The sequence below is a fragment of the Sebastes umbrosus genome, chromosome 4, assembly GCF_015220745.1.
Source record: "Sebastes umbrosus isolate fSebUmb1 chromosome 4, fSebUmb1.pri, whole genome shotgun sequence".
In the NCBI taxonomy this organism is placed as follows: Eukaryota; Metazoa; Chordata; class Actinopteri; order Perciformes; family Sebastidae; genus Sebastes; species Sebastes umbrosus.
Genome location: NC_051272.1, coordinates 18357349 through 18379408, shown reverse-complemented (window position 1 = coordinate 18379408; position 22060 = coordinate 18357349). Strand labels below are relative to the sequence as shown.

At 37.8% G+C, this 22060-nt stretch overlaps 3 protein-coding genes across 3 annotated transcripts; 1 reads left to right on the top strand and 2 right to left on the bottom strand.

Annotated features, from left to right (window-relative positions):
* Positions 1-24: 24 nt before the first annotated feature.
* Positions 25-5225, bottom strand: chid1 (chitinase domain containing 1). The gene is made up of 12 exons (XM_037768079.1): positions 4785-5225; positions 4435-4578; positions 3262-3394; positions 3133-3177; positions 2906-3012; positions 2763-2824; positions 2576-2665; positions 2356-2457; positions 2069-2218; positions 1036-1116; positions 907-949; positions 25-782 (listed from the first exon to the last, which is right to left on the bottom strand). The coding sequence occupies exons 1-12, from the start codon at positions 4890-4892 to the stop codon at positions 684-686; spliced, it is 1164 nt and encodes a 387-aa protein (XP_037624007.1). The 5' UTR covers positions 4893-5225; the 3' UTR covers positions 25-683.
* A 1325-nt stretch (positions 5226-6550) lies between these two features.
* ighmbp2 (immunoglobulin mu DNA binding protein 2) lies at positions 6551-15175 on the top strand. Its single transcript, XM_037766002.1, has 16 exons — positions 6551-6806; positions 8286-8368; positions 8558-8727; positions 8826-9021; positions 9108-9205; positions 9368-9531; positions 9685-9885; positions 10453-10600; positions 10690-10864; positions 12076-12258; positions 12355-12473; positions 12560-12654; positions 13408-13531; positions 13625-14464; positions 14538-14737; positions 14904-15175. The coding sequence occupies exons 2-16, from the start codon at positions 8292-8294 to the stop codon at positions 15102-15104; spliced, it is 2991 nt and encodes a 996-aa protein (XP_037621930.1). The 5' UTR covers positions 6551-6806; positions 8286-8291; the 3' UTR covers positions 15105-15175.
* On the bottom strand, positions 15149-20875 carry LOC119486127 (zinc-binding protein A33-like). The gene is made up of 6 exons (XM_037766010.1): positions 20450-20875; positions 19197-19292; positions 18847-19077; positions 16177-16199; positions 15976-16094; positions 15149-15898 (listed from the first exon to the last, which is right to left on the bottom strand). Exons 1-6 carry the CDS (start codon positions 20840-20842, stop codon positions 15348-15350), a joined length of 1413 nt encoding a protein of 470 aa, XP_037621938.1. The 5' UTR covers positions 20843-20875; the 3' UTR covers positions 15149-15347.
* Between the last annotated feature and the right edge of the window lie 1185 nt (positions 20876-22060).

The following is a 22060-nucleotide window of genomic DNA, read 5'->3' as shown; positions in this document are numbered from 1 at the left end:
AAAAAACATCAGGAGCACTCAAACTCAACTGCGTAGTTGTTCCACATTTATATTCATGTAATTAAACAAACATTCATCTCAGACAAATATTGGAAGATGGCTGGATCAGAACAGATGTTTGGCAACACTGTAAATACAACTTCATTACTTTTCAATGCTGTTATTATAAACCTAATAAAAGCCACACAATCAAATGTCTTGTTGGTGTTCAAAGCCAGAGAAGGATGGCAATGGAGAGCAAAACAGCAGAAGAGTTGTGGATTTGGACTGAAGAAAGGCTGCAGAAGTCTGTGGCACGTGAACAAGAAGAATATAACCCTTCATTTAAACGTTATACATATTGATGATCATGCACCCTCTGGTGTTGCACTCTTTACTAAACTGTACAAATTTAAATTTTTCCACAGTACCATCAATGAAAAGGAATAAAACATCCTGAAGTACCTTGTGTCTGCTGCTAGTATCGTTTGAATCAACAAAACCCAGATTTCGCAACACATTCATGACCCGTAAAACAAGTTGAATATTAACAAAATCCTGTCAACGGCTTTTTTCAGAGTTCATGTACCTTAAAAACAGAAAAATGACACCTGCAACAGCACATTTTTTGGTGCTCCATGTTCAAAGAAAAAGAAAAAAACTCCATGTGCTGATGGTCCAAAGTCCACAGTCTTCACTATGACTCATAGGAGGTCATAGAAATAGTCCAGTCCTTGTCCTAATTCCCATAAGGAAATCCCTGTTCCCAGTTCAGTAGCTAAAGAGATCCTCAGGTAGATTGACTGTAAAAATAATGTAAACAATGTTAATTTCCCTCATGTAGCAGTAAACATAATGAAAACACTTTGATTAATAAAGTGAAAGGCAAATGTTCTTAAATGATCTTAAAATGTGCAAAAGACTTACCTTCAATGACGGATAGTACACCACCTGCTTCACTGCATTGCTCCTGAAATTAATGTCATGTTAAAAGATGCTGTCGGAAATTTAAGATTTAAGGCTTAATTTGTTGATTTTCACTAATTAAATCAGTACCTCCTGTAAGTGAAATAATGCTCTGCTGAATATTCGTCCCAGAGAAGTTTTGGCCTGTGTTCTCGCAAAATCTCAATGTACCTGCAGGAAATAGAGACAAGTTTAAGAGCGTGTTCAAGGCCCTGAAAGTATTTTCTTTCCCCAGTCTTTTACTACGACTTCATGCTACTGTACTGTATGACATAAAACTTGCAATTTTTCATAGTTAGAACAGTTTTGGTTATTTCACGTGAGAGATGTATTTATTTATGTTTTTGTCGTTGCTGTTCTCGCTGGTTTGACGAGAGCGGGGCATAGTTGGAAAAAGGTGATGTCATGTACTTTGGCCCGGCTGCTGTCAATCAAATCTGATCAAACCAGATCCACACAGGGATGTTTTATTTCTCCAAACTTTAACTTTAATTGCTGCTTATTTGGTCATGAAAATTTTATGTTGAGAAACAGTTATGATTTGAAAGTTTTCAGGGATGTTAAAGGGGAACTACACCGATTTTACATGTTTAAGTTCGTTTACAGGTCTTAGGTTCTGATCAGACAGCACGTTCAAGCAGCCTGGGGTCGCGCCTATTGAGGCCTATTGAAGGAGGCTGGGTCACACGTCAACAACGCGTCATATCTTTGGGGTACAACACATGTGCAGTAAAATCTTGTCTGTACTTGCCGAAATTGAGCCAATTGCAACGCACGGCGCAGCTTCAGTTACACTGTGCATGTGTTGTACCCCATACCCCAAGACCCGCGTCCGCCCGTGTCCCAGCCTCCTTCAATAGGCCTTGGCCTACATTAGCCACTACTAGTGTAACATACCAGAATCTCTTACTAAACTGTAGGTGGTCGAGTTGCATTGTGGGTAATATAGGTGCCAGATTATAACAAAAAATAAGATGAACCTGGTTCTGCAGCATCAATTTTTATCTCTTTTTAAACATCCATTGTGAGTCTGACCATGTTCAGCGCAATGCTAAATCGTTTTAACCATATGAAACTTTAATCACTAAAATGTAAATAAAGTATTTCAGCAGTATTATTTTACCTTCCTCCCAGGATTGGCTCTGTTCCCTGGTTTGCAAAATCAAGGCCATACATATTGAGCCCAAGCAGGATCTTTTGCCTCCACTGAGTGTTGGGAGCAAGCTGGAGAATGCAGTCTCTCACCCAGGGCAGCGGGGAGCTCGGGCCTGGTCTGTCAAACAAAAAGAACACCAGACAACATTGTCTGCATTAATGCTGTGCATCTTCTTGTCAGTTAGTCTAATCGTGTCATTACCTAAAACATTTCTGCCACAATGAATCCACGGACATCACTTGTCTGTGACTCACCTGGCACCACTGGAGTAGTCGTATGTCATGAGGCTGAATCCATCGACTACTGGGGCCAGCTGCTCAAACTCCTCCCTGCCAAACATACCTGGCTGCCCCACACTGATGATGATGGAGAACAGAAAAGGCAAAGGTGAGTCGGCACCAATTTCCGTGTTGTTGTTTTTTTTTTTTAAAATATGGCATTTGAAGTCACTGAAACTAAACTGATTTCATTCACCTTGTCACAGCAGGTGGGATGACAAGAATGCAGTCTAATCTTTTAGCCTTCAAGGTCTCGCATAGGTGTTTCACCATATGGACCAGCTCCCTGTACAGACAAGATTTTACATGTTTGATTATTTCTATTGCCTTCTTGAATCATCTATGGTCAGAGTAAAAATAGATGCGTCAACAGAATAACTCACTTCCTTTTGTTACCTCCCAGCTGGCTCCACAGCTCCAACGTGAAACCATCGAAACCTTCAGTCTGCAGAGCCACAGCTTCATTAGACAGATTTAACACAACACTGTTGCAAGGGAGTGAAAGCTAAACGCAACACTTAATCACCTTCGCGACATCCACCAGCTCGCTTCCCAGCTCTTCAATTTCATCTTCACTCCCCAGCACGCTCATGTAGTCCTGGTAAGACCAGCCATCAAATAACAGCCGAGGCACTGAGGGCAAAGAAAACGGAGCAACTATAATAAATGACCAAACAATAAGAGTCTCATCTGAAAGCACTTACACACTAACAGACGTGAGTTGTGTCTGCAGCGGGGAGGACATCTACTCACCCATCCTGATTTTTTTGTTCGACTTGCGTACAGCTTTGACCCAGCCTGGACAGACAAAAAGACACCTTTATGTACATTAATCACTAGAAAACAACTTCCATTTGACCGTCAGTGACGTGGATCCCCTACCTGGGTCATGATCGTGGAGTCCTGTAACGTCAAAGGTTTCTGGTCCCCGTCGGCGCAGCTGAAGCCAAACTGGACACACCGAAGTTAGTTTAGCACCAAATATCTTGGCAACGTCATAGCCGTGGGAATTCCACTGGAGGATGGCAAAAATAAGACATGTAATTTAGAGATATTGAGTCAAAACAAGGATAGGTTCACATTATAGGATCGTTTCAAGTCTGTCTTAATACAACACTGACACACTGACAGCTGTCGTTGTGTGTTGGGCTTGAGTTTGCCATGTTATGATTTGAACATATTTTTTATGCTAAATGCAGTACTTGTGAAGGTTTCTGGACAATATTTGTCATTGTTTTGTGTTGTTTATTAATTTCCAATAATAAATATACACATATATTTGCATAAAGCAAGCATATTTGCCCACTCCCATGTTGATAAGCGTATTAAAGGTCCCATATTATAAAAAAGTGAGATTTTCATGTGTTTTTATTATAAAGCAGGCTTAAGTGCTATATAAATACTGTGCAAGTATAGAAACGCTCAATCCACAGGGAGATACACACAGCCCATATTCAGAAACTCTGCATTTGAAACAAGCTGTCAGGATTTCTGCCCATTTGTGATGTCACAAATATACAATATTTAGACCCTTTACACAATTATAAATGTAAACATTCTCAATGTGTCCCAGTTTATTCCTGGTTGCAGTGTATGTGAATGTCATCAGCTGACAGGAAGTACACATGGACCCAAGCTGTTGCCTAGCAACGCAATTCTGTTGCAATTCCGTTGCAATTCCGTCAAAATGCACTAAAACGGAGCGTTTCAGACCGAGGGTAAATACAGGTATATTTAGGCTGGCAGTATGAGGAAAATAAAGTTTTTTTTGAAAATTAGAGCATGTAAACATGTTCTAGTAGAAACACAAAAATACAAGTATGAACCTGAAAATGAGCATAATATGGGACCTTTAAATCTCCCTTTAAGGTGTATTTTGAACAGATAAAAAAAATGTGCTATTAATCACGATTAATCATGGACAATGAATCGATTAATCGTGATTAAATATTTTAATCGATTGACAGCCTGACAATCTGAACCTATATCCTTTAAAGCTGTGATGTAAATATTGCCAGCAGCAAGGTAGAAACATAAACATGTTGGTGGCCTTACAGGTGTGACATATCCAAGCACCGGTCCTTGAAATGTCTTCTTGATCTGAGCCCAGTGTCTCTTCTCCTCCTTTACTATGTCTTTCCAGGGCGGGTCTGACACAACCAGGCCTCTCTCCAACACAGACAAGTCAGCTGGAGATGTCTAAACAGTGAGATCACATGAACAAGCAGAACAATATCAGTGACAACCATCATCATAGGACAGGTGAGGATTAAAGGCTTCAATGCAGGTAAGTGCAGTGACATGCCAGGCAAACAAGGAGGACTTGTATGACCTGACAGCACACACAGCTCACACCCATGTCAAGGTACAGACCTGAAGTTATAACATATTTAAGTTGTACTCACCTCAGCTTCAGCTTTATGTGACTTCTTTGCATCAGTTCTTGACAGAGTGGCTCTGACCAGCCAGCAGCATGAGATGCAGGCGAGCAGCAGGAATAATGTCCTTCTCATTTCCACAACACGCAGTGAACAGGAGCTGATGAAGAAGCAGTGAGATATATAAAATGGGTTTAGCTCGCTTTAGTCTGCAGGTTTGCAGAGCAAGAGCTTCCTTCCTGACTGAGATCTGGTAGATTAGAAACCAGCATTTCCTCCTGCGGTGCAAAGTCACACACAACAACGAGCCACAGCGGCTCCCTTCATACTGATGAAATATTACATTTATAATAATAAACAGCCTGGTTTTTGACGTGTCGGGCGGTTTTGTGCCAGTTTGATTGACAACTTAGCTCAACGTGTTTCTGGAGCTGCTGACTTCCGCACTGTGTGGTTTTTCAAAATAAAACTCGTGTGAGCGAGTGAAGTAGTGATGGGAATTCCGGCTCTTTTTAGTGAGCCAGATCATTTGGCTCAGCACACGAAGAAGAGCCGGCTCTTTTGGCTCCCAAACGGCTCTTCATTTTCACAAATGTAGCTCTGTTTTGACCTATGATTAGTATGTGTGCACATATATCACTTAAATTATTCAATATAATTATACTAAACCTTATAATTTCCAGAATACCATAATTTTACATGAAGCTTTGTTTCCGACTGTCACTCATCTTGTCTGCTATTCGTGCACCACACTCCTCTCTCTCTTTCTCTCCTCCTCTATGGAAGTTTTTATTGGACTTTATCAGTTGTAATCACCAGAAGACATTCCACAAATGTGTACCATGATCTGCAAATATTTCACTATCGACAAACATGTATTTTTGTATTTGTGTTGTGTAAAGTCACATTCACAAAAATATTTGTATATACATTTGTGGAATGTCTTCTGTTGGTTACAACTAATAAAGTCCAATAAAAACTTCTCTCCTCCTCTCCCTCCTGCTCTGTACCTGTAGACTGTCAGCGAGCCGCCCCTCCCTGCTTGATGGCATGATCCTTTGTCTGTCATCACCTGATTGGTTGCACGGATGTCAATAAAACAACATTCAGTCAGTCAATGCATGGAGTGCCCGTGGTGCGGAGAAGATCATTCTATCATTCTACCTTGAATTAATAAAAAAATATATACATATATAAAAAAATTAAAACGTCTCTGATGGTACGTGTCCACAGGCTCCGTGCTTTCCATGCTCCCCATTCATTGTCTATGCAAGCAGCCGCACAATGCATTCCGGTAGCGTGGCGTCGCAATTCGAGAGACTAGGCGTGCAGGAAGCCCGCTCCTCATTTGCATAAAGTCCTGGCTACTTTATGCAAATCACGGGCGTCCGACGCGACTCGCCGCCTCTCGAAACTCCCAAAGATCTTTTAAAATAAACGTTGTCGATCCAAAATAAAGACATATTCAGCAACTGCATGGTTTATTTCTCGCCTCAAATGTTTTCAGAAACACATTTCGGTGAACTATTTTTGTGAAATAAGAGAAGAAAGTTTCCAAACGAGCCTCCATACTGGTTCCGGTTTGAAGCAGCAGCCAACAGCGGGAAAGCGTTCCTCCAATCAGGAGCCGAGTGCCTTGTTTCTAGGGACAGCCCACCAAGCGTCCAATGTTGGGAAGCGTCGCGTCGCCTCGCGATAAAAAACGCCCCTGTGGACAAGTACCATCAGACAGGAGCCGGCTCTTATCGTTCACTTAAAAGAGCCGGCTCTTTGAACCGACTCTTTTAGCCAGCTCTTTTAGCCGGTTCGTTCGTGACCGACACATCACTAGAGTGAAGCGACGTCATCTGGGAGCCGTTAGGTGGCGGTGTAGCAGCTAGCAGCTAACCAGCTAGCACCATAGAAGAAGACTCACTAGATCAGTCAAACAAACTCACCTGTGCAACGGTAGAGATTAACAAGATACTTCCAGGTTGTTTCGCATGAATAAACACGATCTGTTATCTCTCTAGCTGTCTCTTCAGACGTTAACCTCACTGACATCACCGGGTGAGTGTTTCATGCTAACTGTAGCCTGCATGCTAAAGTAAAGCTAACACATTAGCATTCATGAAGCTTTTACATTACAGCTGAACTCTACTCGTTTAACCTCATGATTAGTCTTAACGAACTACAATCAATACAATGGTAATTCATGAGAGGAAAAACCTGAGTCTGTAACGTTATAACAAGATGTACCATATTATTGATCTGTGTATGGGCTGTGAGACTTTATGCTTTCTGTATTGAACTGCTCTTTAACAGAGGTACAGATACATAGACAGGTCAACAACAACAACAGCAACAATAAGACAATAAGACAAAAGACAAAAGACAAATTACATATACGTTTAATAATGCCAGGGTTTGTGTTTGTTATATACATCATATTATATTCATATAATAATTTATAAGTCTTAGTTTGTTGTTAATATAGGGTATGATGGTGCTATACTGTTTAAATTAATTTTATTTTTTTTCACAATATTTTTATTATGCTTTTAAACACAAACACCGACAAAACCAACAATAAATCAGCACACAATGGTCACAATAACTAAACACCAGATTTAGATCCCTAACACACAGTATGCATAGCACCTAATATACTCAAAGAGATGATTGTACACAATCACATATGTATTTGAAAAATCAAAGCATCTATGTATGTATATGTATATATATGTATATATATATAGGGATAAGGAGGCGCTCAGTCCGTTACAATTTATCGCAGTCGACACTGATGCAACAAAACATTTTAAGAAAAATAAGAAAACAAAACAAAATAAATAAGTCAACAAATAAATATCTCGCCCTACGACCCAAAAATGGCCCTTTGGTGAATTTTCAATATTGCAATCTATCAGACCCTTTAGTTCAAGTTTTTTCACCAACATATTTAAAAAAAGATGTCCAAGTCTTAAAGAAATCACCCATTTTACATTTAAATCTGTATGTTATATATTCCATTGATATTAGCTCAAATATCAGTTTATACCACTCCACAACTGTTGATGGGTTTTTTTTCCACTAATATGTTCATTGGGTTTTCCTATTTTCACAATAAGGTTAAAGAAAAAAGAGAAAAAAAAACTGGTACAACTCAGGTAAAAAAAAAAAAAAATGTATATAGGAGGTCATAGGAAATAGTCCATAGTGCAGGGAAGTCACAGGATATATGAGTTAATGTTCAAGAGACTCCTTGTTTAAATTAATTAATAAAATGCAGTAAAGTTGGCTTGGTTCCTGACCACTTTGTCTTATGGATATGAAATTTTCCAAAAATAATAAATAATTGTATTATATACAGCATGTTATTTCCAATCTTATCTTGACTAAAATATAGCATTGCTTCAAACATATTTATTCAAGGACCCCCGGGGGTCCCCGTAGCCCACTTTGAAAACCACTGGCTTTAGTGAAGTAGTACTGACATGTTATTTTGGATCTGTGGTGTAACACTGATCATCTTTTGGTTCTTTTTAGTGAGTGATGGCGGTGGAACAATTTGTGTCAAAGACACTCGAACTTCTACAGGAGGAGAGGGAGGCTGAAATAGAGGAGACCAGGTATGTAAAATAACATCCAGACTGTGATACTTTACTAAATGAAGGGATCATTCAGCAATTTTGCTCTGCACTTCCATGAAATTGGAATTTGGAAGAGACCCACCTGGTATGGGTCAAGCTCCAAAAACACGACATCCTGCAATTCCCATAATGGCACTATAAAATGACAGTCTCGTTTTTTGCCCCCAGGATATGGCGGGAGAACGTCTCTCTGAAGGATCTTCAAAATAAAGGAGTTTGCCTGCTGAAATTGCAGATAGCAAGTCAGTCCACTGGCCTGTACGGTCGTACGGTCGTCGTCCTCGAGCCAAGAAAATATCTTGGTTTCACATCTCTGCCAAGCAACAGCTTTGGACCTGGTGAGATGGAAGGAAAAACCCCAAAACTGATCTCTGGGTTTCTTTGTGAATTCAGTTTCATATTTTGTTTAATGTGACGTTTATGTATTTTGTTACAGGGGACATAGTTGGCTTGTATGACACTGGCGGATGCAGCGAAGCCTCACAGATAGGCACAGGAATAGTGACGAGGGTGAGCCAAGCTTCTGTAAGTGTGGCCTTTGACGATTCCAACGATGGCCTCAGCTTTGATACAGATGCGCTTCACAACCTCTTAAAGTTGGCAAATGACGTCACCTACAAACGAATGAAGAAGTGAGTGACATTTCTAATGTAAGACGGATACAAGTGAGTTATGAAACCTTGAAACAACTTATTTTCTCTGTGTTTTGTGCTTGCAGGGCCTTGAATACATTAAATGGATACGGCAATGGACCAGCTGCCAATTTGATAAATGTTCTTTTTGGAGATTCAAAACCTTCTTCTCAATCACAGCCAAGTACGTCTGCTTACAAAGCAAATATTATGAAAAGATGGTTGCTCTATCAAATTGTGCTTAAGTATGCAGCACACTCTTTATACTAAATTTCAAAACCTTGCAAATCGGCATGAATCATCCAATCCACACACTAATTCTGGGTATCCTGTTATGTTTCATCAGATGAAGTTGAATTCTTTAACTCGAACCTGGATGATTCCCAGAGAGAAGCTGTGTCCTTTACTCTGTCTCAGAGAGAACTGGCTGTGATTCACGGACCACCAGGCACTGGGAAAACCACCACAGTAGTGGAGATCATCCTGCAAGCAGTCAAACGAGGCCAAAAGGTGCAGAACGTAGATTTTTATTAGTGTATATGTGATTATTTTTTCTCCTACTGATTAATTCAGTTACATTTACTGTGTTCTGTCGCTGTCAGTTGTCATTGCGTCTCAGTCTAGACAGGATCATGTTCATATTTGGATTCTGTGTTTGTGCAGGTCCTGTGCTGTGCACCCTCTAACGTGGCTGTGGATAATTTAGTGGAGAGGTTAGCCCGGTGCAAGGCAAAGGTCCTGAGGCTGGGTCACCCTGCCAGACTGCTGGAGTCCATACAGAAACATTCACTAGATGCCATCCTCGCGCAGAGTGACAACGCAAACATCATCGCTGACATCCGTAACGACATCGATAAAGCATTTGTAAGTATTTTAGTGTGTGTCATCTTGATTGATTTGTTATATGTATGTATTTATGTGTGTGAGTCCATATATGTATTAGGGCTGTCAATCAATTAAAATAAAAATATTTAATCACGATTAATCATATGATTGTCCATAGTTAATTGTGATTAATTACACATTTTTTATCTGTTCAAAATGTACCTTAAAGGGAGATTTCAGTGTCAGTGTGCTGACTTGACTATGACTTGTTCCAAACTGCATGTGATTGTCATAAAGTGGGCATGTCTGTAAAGGGGAGACTCGTGGGTACCCATAGAACCTATTTTCATTCACATATCTTGAGGTCAGAGGTCAAGGGCCCCCTTTGAAAATGGCAATGCCAGTTTTTCCTCGCTAAAATTTAGCGCAAGTTTGGAGCGTTATTTAACCTCCTTCACAACAAATATTGCAAGTTGTGTTAAAAAAAAATTGTTGTGTTATAATGAATTTGCGTTAACGTGTTATCACGTTAACTTTGACAGCCCTAATATGTATGTGTATATACAGTATATGTATGAATGTAATATTTATTTATTTATTTTCAAGATCGGAATGAAAAAGATGCGTGAAAAAGGAGAGCGGGGGAACTTCAAAAGGGAAATAGGGGAGCTTAGAAAAGAGCTGAAAACAAGGGAAGCAACAGCCATCGCCCAGATCCTAAAAAGGGCTGATGTTGTGTTATCAACCAACACGGGTCAGTATTGGCCTTGACTGAAGAAAATGTAATTCAGTCGTTGCAGTGCTTATGAAAGGCAATCACAGAGCACTTGTCTGTGTCTGCAGGTGCTGGTGACTCCGGCCCTCTGAAGTTCCTGCCGGCAGAGCATTTTGATTGGGTGGTGATAGACGAGTGCGCTCAGGCTCTGGAGAGCAGCTGCTGGATCGCCCTGCTCAGAGCGCGCAAGTGTATTCTGGCTGGAGACTACAAACAGTTACCACCTACTATCAAATCTCAAAGGTAAAGAAACAGGCTTTCCTCTTTTTTATGCATTCATATATAAATATAAATAACATTCAGGATTTTGTATTTGTCCTGTGACAACAACTGAAACATTTTCCTTAAAGCCCCTGAAAACATATCTGAAGTATTTCATAACATTAAATATTTATGACTAAATAAGCAAAAATCAGAGTTAAACTCTTAAAGCTGCAGTCGGTCACTTTGAGCAAATATGGTAAAAGGTTATTTTTATGAAACGGTCACTATATCCTGACCGTAGTCCATGAGACAGGTAATCTGAAAAAAGTCATGTGCCTCTGCCTCCTCCTATTGCTCCTAATGGCATTTGCAAGTTTCAAGCACCGCTGACCGGCCAGAGCAAACTTTCTCATTTTACAGCTAAATAGTACACTACAAGATGTTTCTTAAAACATTTTAGGAGAGAAATAGACATTACAGTAACAGAATATTGATTCACATTTGATCAGCACTGCCTAGTTTGACTGCTTGATCGGAGTTTTCAAGTTTCGTGAGCAGAGATCAAGAGCTGCTATAGAGTCTCCTCGGCTCTGATTGGTCTGTCTCATGTACTACTCTCAGGATATAGTGACAGTTTTATGAAAATAACTTTTTGTCATATTTGCTCAAAGTTACTAACCTTGGCTCTAAATAACAAACTCGAGTAACACTCAGAAACTCAGCTAACCTGCTTCAACATTTCTGCAACATTTCTCATCACATTTTGACTCAAATGCTAAATTCTGATTGGTGAACAGAAATATATGACATCACCCTTTACCAGTTGAGCCCTGCCCACGTCAAACCAGTGAGAACATCACAGATAAAAATACAAATACAGAAATCTCTAGGGCTGCCCTCGACCAAAGACATTTTTAGTCGACTAACACTCATACGTGTGCTCATAAGTTTCTTAGAAATAAGTCATTCAGCATGAAAACAGAATAAAAAACGACTAATCCACTTGAGAAATCTTAGTCAACTAAGACCAAAACGAAGGATTAGTCGACTAAGAGAGGGCAGCCCTTGAAATGTCTCCTATGAAATAAAGAAAACTGTTCTAACTTTGCCAGAAAATGTGTGGTCTTGTAGGACCCCATCGGCCATAGTAAGAGGCTGGTTGAGAAATACGTTTTCAGAGCCTTTTTATTGGATCTTGTTACTTAATTTTAATATTTTGCTGCACATTGTTCTCTTTTTGTGCTCTACAGGGCTGCATCAAAAGGCTTGTCTCTCAGTCTCATGGAGAGACTCATCCAGATGTATGGCGACTCAGTGGTCCGTATGCTAACAGTTCAGTACCGCATGAACAGTGCCATCATGGAGTGGGCCTCCAAAGAGATGTACCAGGGAAAACTAACCGCCCACAGCTCTGTAGAGAGACACTTGTTAAAGTGGGTTTGAGCTTGATGATGGAAAGTGTCTCACTTTAGTATTTCAGTGAATGATAACTCATTAAAGTGTTGAAAATTATGTCTTTGATGCAAAAGAGATCTACCAGGTGTCGCCTGTGTTGAAGAAACCAGCACGCCACTTCTTCTTATCGACACTGCAGGCTGCGGTCTGAGTGAGATGGAGGTCGCAGATGAGCAGTCCAAAGGCAATCGGGGTTAGTCATTTTTATTGCAAAAAAAACATAATTTTATTACAGTTAGTTTGTTGTGGGATCTAACGGTATGTTTACTTTATCCTCAGGTGAGGTAGACATTGTTGAACTGCACATAAAGGCGTTGACTGAAGCCGGGATTAAAGCTAAAGACATCGCTGTTATTGCTCCGTACAATCTACAAGTAAGTCATGGATTTGAGGAACTGTAAAATATGTCTTAACTAGGGCTGTCAATCAATTATAATATTTAATCAAAATGCATTTAGCATAAAAAATATACTCAAATCATAACATGGCAAACTGAAGCCCAACAGGCAACAACAGCTGTCAGTGTGTCAGTGTGTTGACTTGACTATGACTTGCCCCAAAACTGCATGTGATCATCATAAAGTTGTCATGTCTGTAAAGGGGAGACTCGTGGGTACCCATAGAACCCATTTTCATTCACATATCTTGAGGTCAGCGGTAAAAGGACCCCTTTGAAAATGGACATGAAAGGATTTCCTCACCAAAAATTAGCGCAAGTTTGGATCGTTATTTAATCTCCTTTGCGACAAGCTAGTATGACATGGTTGGTACCAATGGATTCCTTAGGTTTTCTAGTTTCATATGATACAGTATCTTCACTCTTTAAAACTGAGCCCACTACTACCTAAAAAACGCAAGTTGTGTTAATGCTTTATTGCATTAACTTTGAGAGCCCTATGTAAAATATATCTTAACTGCTACTACTGTACTGCATCATAGCAATAATGCAAAACTCAAATTTCCATTTTTTGTAAATAAAAGTTTTACACTTTCACAGTAACGAAAACAAAATCCCCAAAATAGAAAATGTAATGTTAAATTAGAAATCTAAAGTGACATCAAAAGATCTAACAGCTGTCTAAAAATAACTCATTAATGTGGTTTTTAATGTGTTTATCTCTGTAAAGGTTGATCTTCTGCGTCAGAAACTTTCTGCGAGGCACCCGGAGCTGGAGATAAAGTCAGTGGATGGATTTCAGGGTAGAGAGAAAGAGGCTGTGGTGTTGTCGTTAGTTCGGTCCAACAGAAAGGGTAATTTATTTTGCTGTGAAGTCGTGTCTGTTTCTGCCACACCATGAACTTTAGCGACATTAACTTATGCTTTTATCCATTTTTTTATTTTAGGGGAAGTTGGATTTCTGTCCGAAGACAGAAGGATTAATGTGGCTGTTACACGTGCGAGACGTCACATCGCTGTTGTGTGCGACACCCAGACTGTCCAGAATCACGCTTTCCTGAAGTCCCTGATCGACCATATGACTGAGTTTGGTGAGGTCAGAACAGCATTTGAGTACATCCAAGACATCGTGCCACAGAACTACACCCGCGACCACAAAGATACAAAGGCTAGCGCGTCTTCCAGCAGCTCCACTTCCACCAAACAGAAGGTTAAAGATCAGCCTCCCAGCAGGGCGAAGCAACAACTAAAGACTACCACTGGTAGCAGCAGCAATACTGCACATACTGCTGGTACAGAGAAACACACAAAGTCCTGCATAACAACACTGACAGAGGAAGAGCAGAAGAAGAACAGATGTGCTGAAATCAGAGCGCAGGTGGAGAGCTTTCTAAAGGACTTAAATCAGAGTGAACTACAGTTCCCATCATCGTTTAACTCTCATGACCGCCTGCTGGTGCACCAGATCGCTGAGGAGCTGGGCCTCGTGCATGAGAGTAAAGGTGAGGGGAAAGACAGGTGTATCACTGTCGCCAGGCCCCTGGTGTCAACACCAGCTGAGGAGCCAACACAAGAAGAAGAAGAAGAAGACGCTCAGGAAGAAGAAACAGTCTTCAATCCCCAAAGAGAGCCACTGCATCAACCTTCAGTAGACTTGAAAAGTTTACATTTGGAGCGAATGAAGAGGGAGCAGCAGAAGAGGGAAGAAAATGCTCAACAAAAAAAGCAACAGAACAACATCCCCCAAGCTCAGGCCCAGTCATCAAAGAAGCCCAAGTCTGCTAAAGGTTTGTAGTGTTATTTGAACCCGTCTGCTCCGTTATGTTTGCAACAATTCAACTCTTACAATTTCTCTTCCAGGAAAGAACCGAATGAAGCCAGGCGCCTGCGGTATTGCTGCTGCCGCCGCTCCAGATGATGACTTTGACACACTCATCAACGCGGTCGTGAAGGCCGACAGCGTGTGCAGTTTTGTCAAGTGTAAAGCTTCTGTGTTGATGCTTGGACAGCTTTGCATGTTCTGCAACAGGCAGTATTGTCTCAGTCATCATATACCTGAGGTAAGACAGGACTGTCCCATCCAAATAGTAGTTTGTGTTTTCATCAGGCTATGTAGCTGTATTGAAAATGAATGGATGCCAGAATAGTATTTTAGAAGTCTGTGTATTGATATTTCACAATAAGAGGAAAAAAAATGTTTTTGTTGTTGTTGTAATCCCCTTTTAGGTTCACGGCTGTGGAGATAAAGCCAAGTCTCATGCTCGGATGAGAATAAGCAAAGAAGGCGTTCTTTATGCCGGGAGTGGGAAGAAAGACAAATCCATGGACCCCAATAAGAAAGCCTATCTGCAAAGGAAACTGGACTCTAAACTGAAAGATATGTCATCACAGAGGAAACCAAAAAAAGACCAAGAGAATGACAGATAATGAAACCAAATCAACTCTATAAATTAACATAACTGACTTTGTTCTGAACAAGATTAAACGATTCAAATGTTTGAAAATGGTAAGTCTCATTTATAGTATGTCAGTACTAATAATAGTATCTAACCTTCATTGGATACAATTTGCTGCTGAATTTCATATTAAAGCTATGCAACTCGTTCCTTATTTTTGTTGGTCGTAGCAGCTCTAACACACAAAGTCTTGTTCAACTCTAGTGCCATCGGTCTACTCTACATCCACTTTTACTGTCAGAGGACAGATTTTCAGTGGGTTGCATTTTTTTCCATCTTCACACAATCCAGGGGAGAAGTATGGGAAAATCCTCTCTGTAAATCTGTCCTTGAATGTGTGTATTTTTGTCAAATCACCAGCGTTGATGAAAACGACTTTTCCTTTGTCATAGTCCAGCTGTACAGTAATTCTCTCAGGCTTTTGCTTCAACACGAGCTTGGTGCGAGGCAAGGTCTGAGCCCAGAATGAGTCTCCTTTGCACAGGCCGATCACCCAGAAGCCCTCTGTTGGGTAGAGGAAGGCGGTACTCTGCCTTTTGATAGAGTCTTGGGCCACTCCGATGTACCAGTCTTTTCCCTGGCCCACGTCCACGGTCCAGCTGTGCTTCCCGAATGTGAAGCTGGTGGCTCCCAGCACACACACACGGCTGGTGCAGCGCTCAGGATTGTTGGGTAGGAGCTGCTTGCTGCTGTACTGTACACAGGTCAACTCTTCAGAGAGCTTTAAGTTGGATTGGGCCGTGTTTGGATCCAGAATGATAGGAACTGAAAGTATAAACAGAATTCAGTACATTGAAAATACTTAATGGTGAACTTTTTTAAGCCATTGTATGTTCACCCACCACATGTGACGATGTTGGCCATCTTCTTCCAAATTCCAAACTTAAGTAATCCCAGATGCTTTGCAGAGTAGATCAGGATATCTCTGATGCATTCTGGCTCTTTAATGTTGCATTTGGCCCTAAAAACATGTTGGAATAATTACAACATTGTCTTATGGAGACAGTTGGTGCTAATTTTGGCAGAAAGTGAGTTATGCGTACCTTTTCTTTGTCTGCTTGTAGTCCTTAAGTTACAGAAAGAAAGTGAAGAAATACATCTCATTAACAAAATGTTAGATGTGTAGTTTTATGCACATCACATGTATGTACAAGTATTCAATAATATTTAAACAGAAAATCTACATCATCCTACATCGTGTTTTTTAGCCATACAAGTGGCGTGTGTCGCAGCAATGTTGATCTTTCTGTCTCCCACATTGATCCAGATAGGAATCCCTTACAGCGTACTATACTATGACTTTTTAAGACATACTATACTGACTTTTTTTTTTTTTTTTTTAACTCTTTCTTTCAAGATACTATCCTCTTGACTTTTTTTTTCAACGTACTATACTGACTTTGTATTTTACTCTTTTTTCGACATACTATACGATTATTTTTTTTCAACATAATATTTTTTGATGTACTATACTATGACTTTTTTATTTTTTACATACTATACTATGAGTTTTTTTTTGACGTACTGTACTATGGCTTTTTTTTTTACATATTATACTATGACTTTTTAAAAAAAATTCAACATACAATACTACCACTTTTTTTATTTTTTCAAAATACTATATTATGGCTTTTCTTCGACATACTATGACTTTTTCTTTATTATTTTGACATACTATACTATGACCTTTTACAAAATACTTTACTATGAGTTTTTTTTGTTTTTTTCAACATACTATACCATGACTATTTTTTTCGACAGTGTACTACTTTTTTGACATACTACACTATACTATCGCTTTTCTTTTTGACATACCATACTGACTTTTCTTTCGACATACTATGCTAAGACTATTTTTCGACATACTATATATTATGACTTTTTAATTTTTTCGACATACTATACTATGACTTTTTTTCAACATACTATACTATGACTTTTTTATTATTTCGACATACTATACTATGACCTTTTACAAAATACTATGACTTTTTAAACATATTTTTGACGTACTATACTATGAGTTTTTTAATATTTTTTCAACATATTATGCAATTACTTTTTTTATATTTATTCGACATACTATACTATGACTTTAAAAAACAATTTGACATACTATACTATGACTTTTTTAACTATTTTTTTGACAACTATACTATGACTTTTTTTTTTTTTTTTTCGACATACTATACTATGACTTTTTTCGACATAATATATGACTTTTTTTTGACATACCATACTAAGGGTTTTTTTTCTTCTTTTTTTTTCGACATGATATACCATGACTTTATCTTTTTTTTAGACAAATTCTACCATGACTTTTAAAAAAAAAAAAATTATGATATTTTTTGTGGCGACCCTCCACTCCACTAGGTGTCCCTGAGTCCTGGCTCTTCTTTGTCTTTCAGGATCTGGGCCGTCAGCTTCCTGAGCCACACGTCAACCCAGTATGGGGACTGATATAAACTACCTTCCCTTGCTGGCATGGCTGCTGTTTTGGTTTCATTTGCTGCAGATATTTTCACACATCCACACTTGCTTACATGATTAACTTCCATGTTTGTTTAGTTATTTATTGTTGTGTTGTAAATAAATATGCTTATTTGTTACTCTTAAACTCGTCTGGTCTACTTACTTTGTCGAAGCTTTTGAGCCGGGCTCTGACAATACTATGACAGTCATAATATAGTATGTCGAAAAAAAAAAAAAGTCATAGTATAGTATGTCCAAATTCTTTTTTTAAAAACTCATAGTACAGTATGTCGGAAAAAAAAGTCATACTATAGTATGTCGGAATTTGTTTTTAAAAAGTCATAGTATAGTTTGTCAAAAAGAATTGAACAAAAAGTCATATAGTACGTTGAATTTTTTATTTTTTTTTAAGTCATAGTATATTATGTCGAAAAAATAAAAAAAGTCATAGTATAGTATGTCGATTTTTTTTTTTTTTTAAAGTAAGTTTAGTATGTCGAAAAAAACAAAAAAGTCATTGTATACTATGTTGGAAAAAATAGTCATGGTATAGTATGTCGAAAATTCTAAAAAAAAGTCATATTTTAGTATGTTGAAAGAATTAAAAAGTAATTGTATAGAATGCCGAAAAGAAAGTCATCGTAAAGTATATCGAAAAACAAAAAAAAGTCAGAGTATATTATAGTAAGTCTTTTTTCGACAAACTATACTATGACTTCTTTTAACTCTTTTTCCGACATACTATATATACTCTGACTTTTTTTTGACATACTATACTATTACTTTTTTTTAACATACTATACTATGACCTTTTTTCAACATACTATGTATCACTTTTTTTGACATACTAAACTTTTTTTTTACTCTTTTTCCGACAGACTATACAATGACTTTTTCTTTTACTCTTTGTCAACATACTATACTATGATTTTTTCATGACATACTATACTATGACTTTTTAATAACTTTTTTTATGACATGCTATATAGTATGACCTTTTTTATGACATTTTTGATGTACATGTTGGATGGTTAACTTTATCTTGTCAGTGCCCATCAGCATATTGGTGCATATATTAGGCTTTGGTGACCATTTTTAAACATTTTGACCTAAAGAAGAGCTTTCTGGGATTGACATGTTGTCCATTTAAATACATTTGTGGTTTGGAGTCAGTGTGCAGATGTTATTTTTATCATCTTATGGCTTAAATTGCCATATTGTTGTGTAAATAATGGCTGTACCTGTAGGAATGTTAAGTCCTTTGCTCTCAAGTCTGCCTCAATATAACCTATGGTGGAGGAGAGGGTTTTGATTTGGTCCTTGATGTTTTCCAGCTTCTCACTCATCACCTGGGTCTTAATTTGCTCTTCCTGTTTCAGCAGTTTCAGTCTACTTTTTTCCTCCTCCCTAAGGAACAGGTGTAGCTTCTCAAATCCCTCCTTAATCGCTTCCTCACATTGAGAAGCTTGGCTCTGTAATGTCGAGGGAACTGGTTATTTTTGGCAGTAAACCAAAGGACTATTTGTGTGCCATGAAAGTATTTCACTTAATTATACTTGCATAACCAAGGTGTGACCGGAGTGAATCTTACCTGTATATAGGTTTTGGTTTCCTCCCATTGCACCATGGTCTTGTTCAGTAGTCTGAGCTTTTTCCTTAAGGACTCCAGCATGGCTGAGATTTCTGTCTGAAATGTAAAAAAAAAAGAACCATTAAGAGTTCAAATCTGGAGCTGAAATAATTCTATTAGTCGATAGACCACATATATATTTGCAGCTATCTTGATAATCAATTTGCGACTTTTCTCTGCCTTATATCATTGTAAAATAATTTTGTTGAGTTTTAGACTGCTTGGTCTGGGAGACCGTGATGGACACTTTTAATAGACTAAATTATAAATTAATTAAACCTGCAGTAGACAGGATGTTTTTGGCATCATTGGGCACAAATTCCATAATAACCTTTCAGCATATTGTAATTCAAGTGTTCTGAGAGAAAACTAGACTTCTGCTTCCATTTCTCCTCATGGCTCTGTTTTCAGGCTTTAAAAAATCTAGCCCAGGACGGGAGACTTTGGCCAATCACAGGTCATTTCAGAGAGAGAGCATTCCTTATTTATTATTATTATTATTATTTATTATTTCCTTTATTTAATCCCACCCCTTCTCCATAAGTCAATTATTAATTATTAACCAGCTTCCTTATTGAGCCATACATATACTCTAATTAAATTTTCCTAAATTTGTCTAACTATAATTATTATTATTTATAATTATTATAACTATAATTGTTATTATTTATAATTATTCTAACTATAATTATTATTTATAATTTGTCTAACTATAATTATTATTATTATAACTATAATTATTACCTTTGATCTGTGTCATACAGAAATATAAATTAATTACTGATATAATTATCAGTAATTAATAATATATATTATATATATAAATATATATATATAATATATAATATATATTTATAATATATATATATTATATAAAACCTAACACAAATAAAATACCACTAACAAAAACACTTGGCTGCTACATATTTATTTGCAACTATCTTTGCTACATTTCTCTGTATTGTAAACTACATTTTGTTTAGTTTTAGACTGCTTGGTCTGGGAAACTGTGATGGAATTTTTTTTTTAATATATCAATCAATTGAGAAAACAATTATGAAAGTAATAAGTTAGTTGCAGGCAGCCCTATTAATAAATCCCCTTTTACACCTAAAAAAAACTACACAGTAGCAGCACATCTTTACTCTCACATATAGTTGTGTTTCTTGTATTATGTGCAGTATTATTTCCCCAGTTTCTATGTTTTCTTTTACCTTCTTCTGCTCAGCCGCCTCCTCCACTGGGCTGCACTCGTGCACTTTATGCAGTCTGGACGTCTGGCAGACGAGACAGATGGGCTCTTGGTCATTGTGACAGAAAATCTTCAGCTTCTCGTTGTGAAGACGACAAACTTCTTGATTCCTGTTGTTGGTGTTTTGCTCTTGATATTTGTCCGCAGCTATCTTTAGTGGCAGGTTGATAGGAGGCCTCCCAAGGACAGACACAGTGCGACACACAGGACATTCACGACATCCTTTACATTCCCAGAACTTCTGTAAACAAACTCTGCAGATGTTGTGGCCACATTTCAGCAGAACAGGGAGGTCATAAATCTCAGAGCAATGAGGACAAAGTAAGTCCACTTCAGAGACTGAAATAGCTGCCATCTGGCTGAAGAGCTGCTGCAAAGTGAGTTCAGGTTAAAGGACTTCTTCCTCTTCAGGTGTTGTGATTCCAGGCTGTCCAACCCTGAACGCCTGGTTTACAGTAACTTATGTAAAGGCTGGCAAACTAGTAGGACTGGTTAAATATGCACCAAGTATTCCAAAACCTGTTGTTGTTAACTGACGGTGGCAGACTTACATTTACTTTCAGGTTTAAAATTAGTAACATAAATCATGTAAAAATCTTTCTATAGCATATGGGATCCATGGATCATTTATATAGAATCTTATTAACCTTTCTAGGGTATTTACTTAATTATTAGTTATTATTTTCTATTATTTTCTACATGCTATTTTGTTTTTTCCTCTACATTTATTTAATTAATTAATTTATTTATTGATTTATTTATTCAAGGTTTCTATCTTACCACCATGAACTATACTAGTGTAGTACTTATTACTTTTAATTCTAACTAAGGCTGGCAAACTAGTAGGACTGGTTAAATATGCACCAAGTATTCCAAAACCTGATGTTGTTAACTGATGGTGGCAGACTTACATTTACCTTTAGTTTTAAAATTAGTAACAAAAATCATGTAAACAATATTTAAAAAAAAACCTTGGAAAAAATAACCTATGCTATAAGAGGTAGCCTACAGAATTTCTATAGGATATTGGATCCATGGATCACTTATATAGAATTAACCTTTCTAGGGTATTTATTTAATTATTAGTTATTATTTTCTATTATTTTCTACATGCTGTTTTCTTTTTCTTTTCTTTTTCTTTTTTTCTCTACATTTATTTAATTAATTAATTAATTTATTCCAGGTTTCTATCTTACCACCATGAACTATACTACTGTAGTACTTACTACTTTTAATTCTAACTAACTAATTAAATTAATAAAATTATTATTTTTATGTTATTTTTTTTCTGTAACTTTACCTCTAGGAGTGTGAAGAAGGCTGGTCCTGTCTCTGTGTGGGAGTGGGAGGCGATGTGTATGTGTGTATTTATGTATGTGCATATTAAATGTTAAATGTAAAATATCATTATTTTTTTTGTACTATAGCACCGGTGTTATGTTTTGTTATGTTTGTTATGCTATGTTGAGAAAAAAAAGGAATAAAAAGAATTTTCCCCCCAAAAAAAGAATATATATATATATATAAAAAAGCACAATACAAATTGCCAACATCAGCTCTAAAATCACATAAT